At 41.3% G+C, this 15,346-nt stretch overlaps 2 protein-coding genes across 5 annotated transcripts in view; one reads left to right on the plus strand and one right to left on the minus strand.

Annotated features, from left to right (window-relative positions):
- The first annotated feature begins 11,301 nt into the window (after nucleotides 1–11,301).
- On the plus strand, nucleotides 11,302–12,178 carry LOC140741976 (H/ACA ribonucleoprotein complex subunit 1-like). Its single transcript, XM_073072612.1, is given in 2 exon segments — nucleotides 11,302–11,726; nucleotides 11,728–12,178. Coding segments are annotated over 2 exon segments (546 nt in total). The 5' UTR covers nucleotides 11,302–11,354; the 3' UTR covers nucleotides 11,902–12,178.
- Nucleotides 12,179–13,251: 1,073 nt separating this feature from the next.
- The window catches only part of mbd4 (methyl-CpG binding domain protein 4), a 38,256-nt gene continuing 36,161 nt past the window's right edge, over nucleotides 13,252–15,346 (minus strand). For all 4 annotated transcript variants that reach the window (XM_073072608.1, XM_073072607.1, XM_073072610.1 and 1 more), the window contains one exon: nucleotides 13,252–14,611. In XM_073072608.1, the coding sequence (XP_072928709.1) occupies nucleotides 14,496–14,611 (116 nt within the window). In that variant the 3' untranslated portion in view covers nucleotides 13,252–14,495. The remainder of the gene's footprint in view (nucleotides 14,612–15,346) is intronic.

Consider the following 15,346-nt stretch of genomic DNA (forward strand, 5'->3'; position numbering starts at 1 on the left):
GGAATGCTTGTATTAAATGCTGAACTATGAACAGCATCTTGACATAGGTGTTTGTATTGTCCAGGTGATATAAAGTCAGGTGAAGAGTCATTGAGATTGTGTCTGCCGTGGACCTATTGTGGCGATAGGCAAATTGCAGTGGGTCCAGGTCCTTGCTGAAGCAGGAGTTCATTTTAGCCATGAGCAGCTTCTGAAGACATTTCATCACTGGAGATGTGCGCTCTACTGGACGAGTCATTAAGGCAGCTCACACTACTTTTCTTGTTGTACTACTATAATTGTTGCCTTTTTGAAACAGGTGGAAACTTACGACTGTAGCAATCAGAGATTGAACATGCTCTTGAATACTCCCACCAGTTGATTGCCACAACTTTTCAGAGCCTTATCAGGTACTCCATCATGGCCTGCTGCCTTGAGAGGATTCACCCTCCTGAAAAACAGCCTAACCTCGGCTTCCAAGACAGAGATCACAAGGTGACTGGGTGTAGCAAGATCTCCACAGCTGTAGTTATATTCTCCCTTTCAAAGTGGATATAGGTGTTGAGCTCAACTGGTAGTGAAGCATCGCTGCCATTCATGCTATTGGGGTTTGCTTTGTAGGAAGTAACGTCTTGCAAACCCTACCAGAGTTGATGTGCATCTGATGTCATCTCCAGCCTCACTTGGAATTCTCTTCATTCTTGTCACATTAATCAACATGTGATAATTTTGCCCTAGCAGAGTAGATGAAGTGGGAGCCAGTAGATGTCATGTATTTGAACTTTTGGGAGGCCGACCAATGAGATTGTTTGACGTAGCTCTCTGAATAGAGATTGGTTAATGAATAAAAGTACGCTCAGTGTTTTCTGTTCAGTGCGAATGACTGAAATATTTTGAGAATTATGGTGTCTTTTCAGATGGAAGTTGTCAATGTCTTTATTTTCAAAGACATGTCATTTTATATCAGGTAGACTTAATCAATTTTTTAGCTTTTCCAGCCAAAGGCTCATTGCCAGATCTCCAGTATTCTAGTAATATTCCAGCAAACCTCTGCCTTCCCTCTTCTTCTATTCTCCACTCTGGCCTCTTACCTCTTCTCCTGCCCTATCACCTCACCTTTGTGCCTCCCCACCCTTCTTCTCTTTGTCCCATGGTCCACTCTCCTTTCTCACCACGAATTTTTCTTCTCCAGCTCTTTACCTTTCTCTCTCACCTCACTTCACCTACCTGCTGGTCTTCCCTTTCCTCCCCCAGCTTTTTATTCTGATATTTTCCCCCTTCTTTTCCAGTCCTGAAGAAGGGTCTCAGCCTGAAGCATCAACTGTTCATTCATTGCCATAGATGCTGATTGATCTGCTGAATTCTTCAAGCACTTTGTGTGTGGTTCTCTGGTTTTCCGGCATCTGCAGAATCTCTTGTGTTGTAGCAAAATAAGATGAGTAAATTGATAATGGTTAGTACACACCTGTAAAAAATCTCATTTCCTTTCCCATTCAACACAGCCTCTGACATAATTTTTATGAAGCCTGAATATTTAGGCTGAATGAAGGAACTTTTTACTTGAGAGGTTAATTCTAAAAAATAAATTGAAACCTAACTCCCAACACATGGCAAACACCTGTAGAACACAAGAACAGGCCCTTTGGCCCACAATGTTGTGCTGAGCCAATTAAATTAGTAATCAAATGGCCATCTAAATTAATCTCTTCTGCCTGCACAATGTCCATATCCTTCCACTTTCCTCTCATTCATATGCCTACCTAAATATCTCTTAAAAATCTTTAATGTTTCTGCCTCTACCACTGCCCCAGTCACATTCCAGAACCCACCATTCTTATGTAAAAAAAAAACTAGCTGGTCACATCTCCTTTGAAATTAAATGCATTTCCTCTGGTTTTGGACATTTCACCCCTGGGAAAAAGATACTCTCTGTCTACTCTTTCTATGACTCTCATAGTCTTATAGACCTTTATCAGATCTCCCGCATCCTCCATCACTTTAGGGAAAACAACCCAAGTTTTACCAACCTCTCATTATAGCACATATTCTCTAAACCAGGCAACATCCAGGTAAACCTCTTCCGCACCTTCACCAAAGTCCTCTTCCTACACTTAAGTGACTAGAAATGTATGCAATACTCCAGATGCAGCCTAACTAGAGTTTTATAAACCTGCAGCACAACTTCTTGATTTTTGAACTCAATCCTTCGACTAATAAAGGCAAGTGTGTACCCCTGAAAAGGGGAGATGGCAAATGAAACATTCATGCTGCACTGTTCATGCATCAATAACTTTATGGTGAATCAAAATAAATTACAATACATCCAGTTAATTGTATAACAATAAGCAATGTGATGTGCATTACATCAAGTTCAATTTTTTTCCCATTTAACATTTCTCATTTAACATTCAGGACTTTTTTGGTTTAACTATCATTCTTTCAAAAATGAAACACAAAATATAAAAATAGAAACACAGAAAATCTACAGCACAATACAGGCCCTTTGGCCCACAAAGTTCTGCTGAACATGTCCCTACCTTAGAACTACCTAGGCCTTACCCATAGCCCTCTATTTTTCTAAGCTCCATGTTGCCATCCAGAAGCCTCTTAAAAGACCCTATCGTTTTCACCTCTACCACCACCGCCGGCAGCCCATTCCATGCACTCACCATTCTCTGCGTAAAAAAAACTTACCCCTGACATCTCCTCTGTACCTACTCCCCAGCACGTTAAAACTATGCCCTCTCGTGCTATTCATTTCAGCCCTGGCGAAAAGCCTCTGACTATCCACACAATCAATGCCTCTCTTTATTTTGTACACCTCTATCAGGTCACTTCTCATCCTCTGTCGCTCCAGGGAGAAAAGGCGGAGTTCACTCAATCTTTTCTCATAAGGCATGCTCCCCAATCCAGGCAACACTCTTGTAAATCTGCTCTGCACTCTTTCTATGGTTTCCACATCCTTCCTGTAGTGGGGCAGCCAGAACTGAGCACAGTACTCCAAGTGGGATCTGACCAGTGTCCTATATAGCTGCAACATTACCTCTCGGCTCTTAAACTCAATCCCACAATTGATGAAGGCCAATGCACCGTATGCCTTCTTAACCACAGAGCCAACATGCTTTGAGTGTCCTTTGGATTCGGACCCCAAGATCCTTCTGATCCTCCACACTGTCAAGAGTCTTACCATTAATGCTATATTATGTTTGACCTACCAAAATGAACCATCTCACACTTATCTCCATCTACCACTTCTCAGCCCAGTTTTGCATCCTATCAATGTCCCGTTGTAACCTCTGACAGCCCTCCACACTATCCACAACACCCCCAACCTTTGTGTCATCAGCAAATTTACGAACCCATCCCTTCACTTCTGCATCCAGGTTATTTATAAAGATCACAAAGAGTAGGGGTCCCAGAACAGATCCCTGAGGCACACCACTGGTCACTGACCTCCATGCAGAATATGACCCATCTACAACCACTCTTTGCCTTCTGTGGGCAAGCCAGTTCTGGATCCACAAAGCAATGTCCCCTTGGATCCCATGCCTCCTTACTTTCTCAATAAGCCTTGCATGTGGTACCTTATCAAATGCCTTGCTAAAATCCATATACACTACATCTACTGCTCCTCCTTCATCAATGAGTCTAGTCCATCCTCAAAAAAATTCAGTCAGGCTCTTAAGGCACAACCTGCCTTTGACAAAGCTATGCTGACTATTCCTAATCATATCTTGCCTCTCCAAATTTTCATAAATCCTGCCTCTAAGGATCTTCTCCATCAACTTACCAACCACCTAAGTAAGACTCACTGGCCTATAATTTCCTGGGCTATTATTATTCCCTTTCTTGAATAAGGGAACAACATCCACAACCCTCCAATCCACTGGAACCTCTCCCATCCTCATTGATAATGCAAAGATCATTGCCAGAGGCTCTGCAATCTCCTCCCTTGCTTCCCACAGTAGCCTGGGGTACATCCGGTCCAGTCCCGGTGACTTATCTAACTTGATACTTTCCAAAAGTTCCAGCACATCCTCTTCCCTAATATCTACATTCTCAAGCTCTTCAGTCCACTGCAAGTCATCCCTACAATTGCCAAGATCCTTTTCCATAGTGAATACTGAAGCAAAGTATTCATTAAGTACCTCCGCTATTTCCTCCGGTTCCATACACACTTTCCCACTGTCACACTTGATAGGTCCTATTTTCTCATGTCTTATCCTCTTGCTCTTCACATACTTGTACAGTGTCTTGGGGTTTTCCTTAATCCTGTGGGCCAACGCCTTCTCATGGCCCCTTCTGGCTCTTCTAATTTCATTCTTAAGCTCCTTCCTGATAGTCTTATAAACTTCTAGATTCCTATCATTGCCTATTTTGAACCTATCGTAAGCTCTTCTTTTCTTCTTGACTAGATTTACAACAGCCTTTGTACGCCATGAATCTTGTACCCTACCATCCTTTCCATGTCTCATTGGAATGTACCTACTCAGAACCCCATGCAAATATCCACTGAATATTTGCCACAGTTCTTCAGTATGTTTCCCAGAGTACATCTGTTTACAATTTATGCTTCCAAGTTCCTGTCTGATAGCCTAATTCTTTCTCTTAGTCCAATTAAATGTTTCCCTAACTTGTCTGTTACTATCCCTCTCCAATGCTATGGTAAAGGAGACAGAATTGTGATCACTATCTCCAAAATGCTCTCCCACTGAGAGACCTGACACCTGACCAGGTTCATTTCCCAATACCAGATCAAGTACAGCTTGATCTTGTAGGCTTATCTACATATTGTGTAGATACTGCAATAAACTATCATCTTCTGTTATCAACAATATGATGCATCTAAACAGTTACACTGTGTGCTTATGCCATTGTCTCCAAGCAGTTTTAACGCTTAAATCATACAAGCCACGTGAGGGAAAACAGCTTTTTTCACGGTTTCAAACAAACATATAACTCAAAGAATTATACAAAACTTCGGGAAAAATACTTAACAACATTTTTCTGAGAACATAAATGTGCTGATTCACTTAAAATGCCTATTATTTTCTGAATTTCTTTACCTACCCGAGTGCAGTTTCCCACCACCAGGCATCAACAATCAATTACATGTTCAAGATTGAATGCAAGGCTTTACAAGTCAATGGCAGATTCAGTGCTCACTACAATAAAAGAATACCTTTGTACACAGATTCTCAGAATTTTCAACTAAACACATTTGCATGTTTTTAAAGTAATATCCCTTTTTCAATTAAATTATTTTAATTCTTTTAAAACTATTTGAACAATTATTTGTAACTAAATTTAACAGATTTCAAACTTGCCACACACTCTCCCTCAAAAGTAGATGTCGTCCTGACACCTCCTCTCAATGTTAAATTTGCAATCATTACTTTCCTTGTTCAAATTATTCCTCTGACATTACACAATTATAGGGCAAAGCTTGGTGGTATGCTTTCCCCTGGTCAAGTAATGAGAACCAAGCATTACCCCATAAGCTGTCCCTAATGTCTTGCACTCGTGGAATGGGCTGGCGGTCAGGAATAGTTTTCCTATTCCAGTTCCTGTAGTCAATACAGAGATGAAGGCTTTCATCTTTCCTTCTGACACACATGATTGGCGAGGTGCAAGGCAAGTTAGATTTCTTGATCCACCCATGGACGATTTAGTCATGCAAGTAATCCTTCATTTCATTGTAGAGGAGTTTTGGAACTGAGCAGGCAACCGGTTCATTATCTTTGAAAGAGATGCTCAGTTGCAAACCTTTGATACATCCAATGTTATTATCTGATTTTGAAAAGGAGTGATATTCTTCTCGTAGCATCTGGTTCACGTTCTGCTGCTGTTGTATATTTTGGTGGCTCACATCGACTGGGAGATCCCATAAATCAGAGTCGAATTCACCCTTATCATTCCTCTATTTGGTGTCAAGTAGCTGGGTCGAATACAATACGACACCTTCTTGTGCAGTGACACAACACTGCATGAAGAGCCAATGAGATCACATCCACCATAGAAATATTGGGGTGATAAGCAAATTGAAGCGGGTCCAGTCCCTGCTGAGGCTGGAGTTAATTCTAGCCATAGCCAAAACAAAACACTTCATCACAGTAGATGTGAGTGCTGCTGGACAATAGTCACTAAGGCAGCTCACTCCGCTCTTCTTGAGCACTGGTATAATTGTTGCCCTTTGAATCAGGTGGGAGCTTCCAACATAGCATTGCGAGATTGAAATGTCTTTGAACACCCCTGCCAGCTGGTTGGCACAGGTTTTCAGAGCCTTTCCCGGTACTCCATCAGGGCCTGTCACCATGCAAGGGTACACCCTCTTGAAAGAGTTCATGCAAGGGTTCACCCCCGACATCGGCCTCTGAGACAGATCACAGGGTCACCAGGTGCTGCAGGGATTCTCATAGCTGTGGTTTCATTTTCTGAGCAAAAAAGTTGTTAAGCTCATCTGGGATCACTGCCATTCATGATGTTAGGTTTTGCTTTGTAGGAAATAATCGACTGCAAACCCTGCCAGAATTGATGTGGATCCATTTCTGCATCCAATCTCATTCAGAGTTGTTTCATTGATTTTGAGATAGCTCTCCTTAAGTTGTACCTGGTTTTCTTGTACAGTCCTGGGTTGCTAGATTTGACAGACTGTGAACCCGCAGTTCATCCACAGCTTTTGAGTTGGGTATGTACAATAAGCTGGCGTAGGCACACACTGATCTACTGCACAGGTGGCGGGTTTAAACCAGAGTTGTAGGGGGGTGGGAACTAGAGTTCCATAACAGATAGTGCAGTAGTTGTGGAGACAGATGTTGTTTAGACCTCAAAGTCAGGAAGGTTGAGGAAGGTGTGCCTAATGTTCTGAGCTGTTTATATGTCAATGCAAGAAGTATTGTAGGAAAGGCAGATGAGCTAAGGGCATGGATCAATAGATGGAATTATAATATTGTAGCCATTAGTGAGACTTGGTTGCAGCAGGGGCAGAACTGGCAGCTCAATATTCCTGGGCTCTGTGGTTTTAACTGCAACAGTGCGGTAGGGATTAAAGGGGGAGGGGTGGAATTACTAGTCAGAGAAATGTCATGGCAGTGCTCAGTCGGGAGCCTTCTGGAGAACTTACTATTGATGCTTTATGGGTGGAACTGAGGAATAAGAAAGGTACGACCATGTTAATGGGGCTATATTATAGACCATCCAACAGTCCGTGGGATTTAGAGGAAGAAATCTGTAGAGATCAGACTGCACAAGGTTAATTCCTGGGATGTCCAGACTGTCTTACGCAGAGAGGTTAGAGAGACTGGGCTTGTACACGCTGGAATTAAGGAGATTGAGAGGGGATCTGATTACAACATATAAGATTATTAAGGGATTGGACAAGATAGAGGCAGGAAATATGTTCCAGATGCTGGGAGAGTCCAGTACCAGAGGGCATGGTTTGAGAATAAGGGGTAGGTCATTTAGGACAGAGTTAAGGAAAAACTTCTTCTCCCAGAGAGTTGTGGGGGTCTGGAATGCACTGCCTCGGAAGGCAGTGGAGGCCAATTCTCTGGATGCTTTCAAGAAGGAGCTAGATAGGTATCTTATGGATAGGGGAATCAAGGGATATGGGGACAAGGCAGGAACCGGGTATTGATAGTAGATGATCAGCCATGATCTCAGAATGGCGGTGCAGGCTCGAGGGGCCGAATGGTCTACTTCTGCACCTATTGTCTATTGTCTGTTGCTGCAGGAAACATGAGTTTGTTGTTGTAAGTGCTTTTAACTTTCCACATATTGACTGGGACTCCCATACTGTAAAGGACTGGATGGAATAGAGTTTGTCAAGTGTGTTCAGGAAAACTTCCTTAATCAGTATATACAAGTTCCAATGAGAGAGTGTGCAATACTTGATCTCCTATTAGGGAATGAGACAGGGCAGGTGACAGAAGTTGGTGTAGGCAAACATTTTGCATCTAGTAATCATAATGCCATTAGTTTCAAAGTCAATATGGAAAAAAATAGGTCTGGTCTACGGGTTGAGATTCTAAGTTGGAGAAAGGCCAATTTTGATGGTATCAGAAAGGATCTGGCAAGCGTGGATTGGGACAGGCTGTTTTCAGGCAAAGGTGGACATGGTAAATGGGAGACCTTCAAAAGTGAAATTTTCTGAGTGCAAAGCTTTTACAGTATGTGCCTGTCAGAATAAAAGGTAAAGATAACTGGTTTAGGGAACTTTGGTTTTCAATATTGATATTAAGAAGAAAAAGGAAATGCATAATCAGGTATTGACAGGTCAGAGCAAATGAAGAGCTTATGGAGTATAAGAAATACAAGTGAACACTTAAGAAATAAACAGGATGGCTAAAAGGTGGCATGAGGTTGCTCTAGCAGACAAGATGAAGGAGAATTCTAAGGGATACGACATATATATTAAGAGCAAAAGGATTGCCAGGGACAAACTTGATCCTCTGGAAGATCAGAACAGTGATCTATTCTTTTGGCGTGGAGCTAAAAGAAATGGAGAGATCTTAAATAGATTTTTTGTATCTGTATTTACTTGGGAGACGGACACAGTCTATAAAAGTGAGGTAAATTAACAGTAAAATCATGGACCCTGTACAGATTACAGCGGAGGAGGTGCTGGGGCAAATTAGGGTAAATAAATCCTCAGGGCCTGATGAGATGTTCCTTCCGACCCTATGGGAAGCAAGTGCAAAAATTGCAAGGGCCCGAGCAAAGATATTTAAATCACAGGTGAAATACAGGAGGATTGGTGGATAATGTTGTTCCATTGTTTAAGAAAGACTAAAAATAAACCAGGAAATTATAGGCTGGTGATTCTGACATCAGCAGTGGGAACATTATTGGAAAGTATTCTCAGGGACCAGATACATGCGTACTTGGATAGACATATTAGAGATAGTCAGCATGGCTTTGTGCATGGTAGTTCATGTGTAACCAATATTTTAGCGTTTTTCAAGGAAGTTACTTGGAAAGTTGATGAAGGCAGGCAGTGGATGTTGTCTTTAGTATGGCATTTGACAAAGTCACGTATGGGAGGTTGGTCAAGAAGGTTCAGTTGTTTGGCATTCAGGATCAGCTAGTAAATTGGATGAGAGATTGGCTTTGTAGGAGAAGCCAGGTAGTACATGGTTGCCTCTCTTGACTAGATGCTTACGACTAGTGGAGTGCCGCAAGGATCGGTGCTGGGTCTGTTGGTGTTAGTCATCTATACTAATGATCTGGATGATAATGTGGTTAACTGGATCAGCAAATTCGTGGATGACACCAAGACCGGGGGTACAGTGGATAGCTAGGAAGACTATCAGAGCTTTCAGCAATATCTGGACCAGCTGGAAAAATTGGCTGAAAAATGACAGGTGGAATTTAATGCAGACAAATGTGAGGTGTTGCACTGTGGTAGGGCCAACCTGGGTAGGTCTTACACAGTGAATGGTAGGGCACTAAGGAGTGTGGTAGAACAAAGGGATCTGAGAATACAGATTCATAGTTCATTGAAAGTGGTAGATAGGGTTGCAAAGAAATCTTTTGACACATTGGCCTTCATAAATCAAAGTATTGAGTACAGGAGATGGGATGTTACATTGAAGTTTTATAAGACATTGGTGATACCTAATTTGGAGTATTGTGTGCAGTTTTGGTCACCATCCCACAGGAAAGATGTAAATAAGGTTGAAAGAGTACAGAGAAAATTTCCAAGCATTTGCAAGGATTGAAGGAAAGATTGCTCTACTCTGTGTATACATGTGACTGTGTGGCTAGGCATAGCTCAAATACCATCTACAAATTTGCTGACGATACAACCATTGTTGGTAGAATCTCAGGTGGTGACGAGAGGGCGTACAGGAGTGAGATATGCCAATTAGAATGATGCTGCAGCAATAACCTGTCACTCAATGTCAATAAGACAAAAGAGCTGATTGTGGACTTCGGAAGGGTAAGACGAAGGAGCATGTACCAATCCTCATAGAGGGATCATAAGTGGAGAGAGTGAGCAGCTTCAAATTACTGGGTGTCAAGATCTCTGAGGATCTAACCTGGTCCCAACATATCAATGTAGTCATAAAGGCAAGACAGCAGCTATACTTTATTAGGAGTTTGAAGCGATTTGGCATGTCAACAAATACACTCAGAAACTTCTATAGTTGTACCATGGAGAGCATTCTGACAGGCTGCATCACGGTCTGGTATGGAGGGGCTACTGCATACGACTGAAAGAAGCTGCAGAAGGTTGTAAATCTCGTCAGCTCCATCTTGGGCACTAGCCTACAAAGTACCCAAGACATCTTTAGGGACCAGTGTCTCAGAAAGGCAGCATCCATTATTAAGGACCTCCAGCACCCAGGGCATGCCCTTTTGCTCACTGTTACCACCAGGTAGGAGATAACCGTTCAGCATGGACTAGAAAGGCCAAGATGGCCTGTTTTCATGCTGTAATTGTTATGTGGTTATATACAGAAGCCTGAAGGCACACACTCAGTGATTCAGGAACAGCTTCTTCCCCTCTGCCAGCCGATTCCTAAATGGACATTGAAGCTTTGGACACTACCTCACTTTTCTAAAAATATATAGTATTTCTGTTTTTGCACATTTAAAATAATCTATTCAATATGCATATATTGAATAGCTTTACTTGTTTATTTATATTATATTTATTATTATTTTTCTGTCTCTCTGCTAGATTCTGTATTGAATTGAACTGCTGCTGCTAAGTTAACAAATTTCGCGTCACATGCCGGTGATAATAAACCTGATTATGATTCTGAATAGGTTAGGATTTGATTCGTTGGAAGTAGAAGATTGAAAGGAGATTTGATATAGGTATACAAATTTATGAGGGGTATAGATAGGGGAAATCACAAACAAGACTTTTTCCACTTATGTTGGGTGGGACTACAACTCAAGGTCATGAGTTAATGGTGAGAGGTGGAAAGTTTAAGGGGAGCATGAGGGGAAACTTTTTCACTCAGAGGGTCGTGAGAGTGTGGAACGAGCTGCCAGAGCAAGTGGTGCAGTCGAACTCCATTTCAACATTTAAGATAAGTTTGGATAGGTACACAGATGACGGGTATGGAGGGCTAAGGTACAGGTGTAAGTCGATAGGACTGAGTAGTTTAAATGTTCTGCTATTGTCTAGATGGGCTGAAGGGCTTGTTCTTGTGCTGTACTTTTCTGCGACTCTGACTGAGTTCAGTGACACTCCATTCCACTCACCCCAACATAAACATACATTTCCATAGACGAGGGAGACCAGACCTTTACGTAACATTTCAAGCGTAGTCACATAAGGTCCACTGTGATTGGAGTATAGTCGGAATTAAACCGAATCGAACGGATCCAACACTCCCAACAGAGGTAAATATTGGATTGAAATGTCTTTCCGTGGGGGCAGAGGTGGTGGAAGAGGTGGAGGCTTCGGTGGATACCGCGGTGGTGGGCGAGGAAACTTCAATAGAACATTTGATCAGGGGCCCTCTGAGAGAGTAGTAGAACTGGGACATTTCATGCATCCGTGTGAAGACGACATTATTTGCAAGTGCACCTCAGAAGAAAATAAAGTCTCTTATTTCAACACGCCAGTGTACTTGGAAAACAAAGAACAAATCGGGAAAGTTGATGAAATATTCGGACAGCTTAGAAATTTTTATTTTTCCGTTACGTTATCAGAGAACATGAGTGCCAGTTCCTTTAAGCAACCACAGAAGTTTTACATTGATCCAGCAAAACTACTCCCGCTGCAGCGATTTTTTGCCACGACCACCTGGTGCAAGAGGTCAGGTGAGGGGAGCTCGTGGTGGAGGTCGAGGTGGATGTGGTTTCCGAGGTGGAGGTGGGGGCGGCGGTAGAGCTGGTTCTTTCAAAGGAGGCAGAGGTAGTGGAGGAGGAGGACGTGGCTTCAGAGGTCGTGGAGGAAGGTGAAGGTGGATATTTAAGATTCTGGCAGCAAGCACACCTCAACTTCCAAGCAGATTCTTTGTTCTTTGTGCAAGTCATGCATTTGCATTTATGGACTGTACCAAACTGAAGTATATTTTAAGACCAGTATCAGTTTTTGTATTTGCATAGTACTATTTGGATGTATTTGATGGTCCTTTGTATGTAATTTCTATTCTAGTTCAACAAGTTCTGAACCTGTTTGTATGTTTAAAAAAAAGTACAAATGTAGTCAATGGTTTGAATTAAATTTTATAATGTTCTACAGATATAAAGGTACTTGATTTACAAAGTATTGTGGTATTGGTTCAGCAAAATTTGTTTTAAAATAAATGTTAATACCAAGAAAAAAAATGTCGTTGCTCTTGTACTCAAATCCTTATGTCACTATTTGCCACCCTAATTCCTTGTTGTACCGGTTCATCAATGTTAAATGATCCACATACAGGATATCCTGATCCCTTGGAACATTAACACCCTTTCAATGCCTCACTATTACTCTGCTTTTTTCTACAAGTCCACAACTTTTAATTCACATAGCTTCCCCAAAGTCCCTACTACATTCTCCCTACAATCCACACTGGTACCTAGCTTTATAGTTTCACGTCAACTTGAAGCTTGCTAACATTTTCAAATGGACTATCTTGGAATAAAAATGGTAGCAAACCCACACAGCCAGACGTTGGTGAATCTCTGGAATTCATTGCCACGGATGGCTGTGGAGGTCAAGTAATTGGATATATTTAAAGTGGATATTGATAGGTTCTTGATTAGGAAGGGCACCAAAAATTATTGAGAGAAGGCAGGTGAATGGGGTTGGGAAGGAAAATAAATCAGCCATGATGGAATGGTGTTGCCAAATGGCCTAATTCTGCTCCTATGTCTATGGTCTTCTGATCATGCCTGACAAAGTTATAACTCAAGCTCCACATTCCTGTCTACGTCTGGTCACCTTTTAACCCCTGCCTCCAGTTTATCAACGAATAATCACCATCTTAGAAATAGTCAAAAGCACTGCTTCCTTGATTTGAAGCAGTGCCCCTGTTTCTAGACTGACCCACAAGAGAAACATATTCTCCAGATCAAGCAACACACGCAAAATGCTGGTGGAACGCAGCAGGCCAGGCAGCATCTATAGGGAGAAGCACTGTCGATGTTTCGGGCCGAGACGTTGACAGTGCTTCTCCCTATAGATGCTGCCTGGCCTGCTGCGTTCCACCAGCATTTTGTGTGTGTTGCTTGAATTTCCAGCATCTGCAGATTTCCTCGTGTTTGCTTCTCCAGATCAATGCCGTTTAGCCTTCTCAGGAACAATGTCAACAATTAACAAATTAATTGGCTGTTCTTTATATTTTATTCAACAATGGAACAAATATAAAACTTTAAAAATCATTTCTATTCCACATAATGACAAATTCAGCACAGGCACAATTACAAAGTTTCACTGCTGTCCCTTGGAAACAAAGTTACCGTAGAAACCTCAATCTTCAGGCTTGTCATCAAAATTCCATGACAAATGTATTGTTACTGTGTAACTGGAATTACATAATATTAGATGAAGTGGTTAGTATTCAGATGGAGGAATATGCCAGTAGGTAGGTCCACCACACTGTAAAAAGAATTTAGGGCATGATAATCCTGGAATTCTCTAAATTTGCCAAAAGAACATTTAATCAAGCAACAGAGGAAGAAGAGTGCTTCACCAATACTGAAAAAAAACCCAGCAATACAGATGGCAAGCAAGTCTGCCATCTCATGGTCTTCCTAACTGATTTTAATATTCTCTGGATATAGCCTGTGTTCTAACATGAAACAGGGTACTTGCTTTTATCGTACTTATTCAGTTAACAGCTAATGACCACTAAAAAATTATAAAATTGACCGGGATAAGGACAATGGCAAAGAAATGGCATCCACTAAAACATTTTCTCATTTGTAAGTAGGTTAATTATACTACGTATAATTCCACGTATAACCTGATACCTTGCTGAATGTATGTACCCAAAGTAATATTTCCTTAAAATGTTCTGAATGATATTTGTCCTTTCAGTACCACTTAAAAAATAACAGATGACAACTGTTTGAGTGTTGAAAGATAAGATGCAATATCACTGGAATTTGCAAGATTCCTACAGATATTGACAAATCCGGATATTTAGTTGATCATTCAAGTCCAAGGTCAATAAACATAATACTTCAGCAATATTAATGCAATAGTGATAGCAAACTTAATCAAAAAAATGGTGATTTGCTGTGACTTCATGTAGCATGTTGCTAATATACAGTAGTTTGCATTTAATATTAGGTCTACTTATTATTCAACCTAATGTTTACAATGCTGATTTTCTTATAGGCCTATCAGAAACCTGTCTAAGGGTGGTTGGGGCTAATTGCAGTACATTTTTAAATGTTCTAACTCGCCAGTTAAAACTGCGCTAACTGACGTTTTGTACCACTTCCTGCACTATGAGGGGAAGTGAAGTGTTAAAGGAACACAGGAGGAGTTGTAAGATTTGTTCCACATTCAGGCTGCACTACTGATCAAACTTCACTTTGGAAGTATCAGGACAGAACACCTTTCAGCACACTGCATGTGTATCCACTGTATCACTGTCTTCTAGGAAAGACCCAGCATTTCTTGGTTGTCCCAAAGCCACTTCCAGTATTTGTTGAGTTTGTGATCCTGAGGCTGTACCTGGAAAATACCAGTGAGAATAGAATGTGTTCACAATCAGAACTGCCCCAAAACTCACCACATGTTCTTGCAATGACTCACAACTTTCAGACAGATGGACAGAGTAAGAACTTCCTTCATCTACTTTTAAATTGCAAAAGAAGCTATGACCCAGGTGTAAGGTGCATTTGGCCCATATTATCTATGCAAGGGCTACCAGCATAATCCCACTTTTCATCCTTTATGTGATATTAACCCCATGGAAGCTCACAGAGACATCCAAATATTGTTCTATATGGTGAGTGTTTCTGCTCTTTTACCCTTTCAGACAATAAATTCCAGGCTCACTTCACCCTCTAAGTGAAAATCTTTTCTCCATTTGTCAGAGCTTTTTTTGGGGGTTAGCACATATAGCAAATAACTTCAGCAACTAACATTCCCAATGTCCTTTGTTCGCACCAGATTTACGTACTCACTTTCTGCTCCATGATGAAAAATACAGTACTATGCATACAGTGGCATGCAAAAGTTTGGGCACACCTGGTCAAAATTTCTGTTACTGTGAATAGCTAAGCGAGTAAAAGATGACCTGATTTCCAAAAGGAATAAAGTTAAAGATGACACATTTCTTTAATATCTTGAGCAAGATTACTTTTTTTATTTCCATCTTTTACAGTTTCAAAATAACAAAAAAGGAAAAAGGCCCGAAGCAAAAGTTTGGGCACCCTGCATGGTCAGTACTTAGTAACATCCCCT

This window comes from Hemitrygon akajei, chromosome 19 (assembly GCF_048418815.1).
Source record: "Hemitrygon akajei chromosome 19, sHemAka1.3, whole genome shotgun sequence".
Taxonomy (NCBI): Eukaryota; Metazoa; Chordata; class Chondrichthyes; order Myliobatiformes; family Dasyatidae; genus Hemitrygon; species Hemitrygon akajei.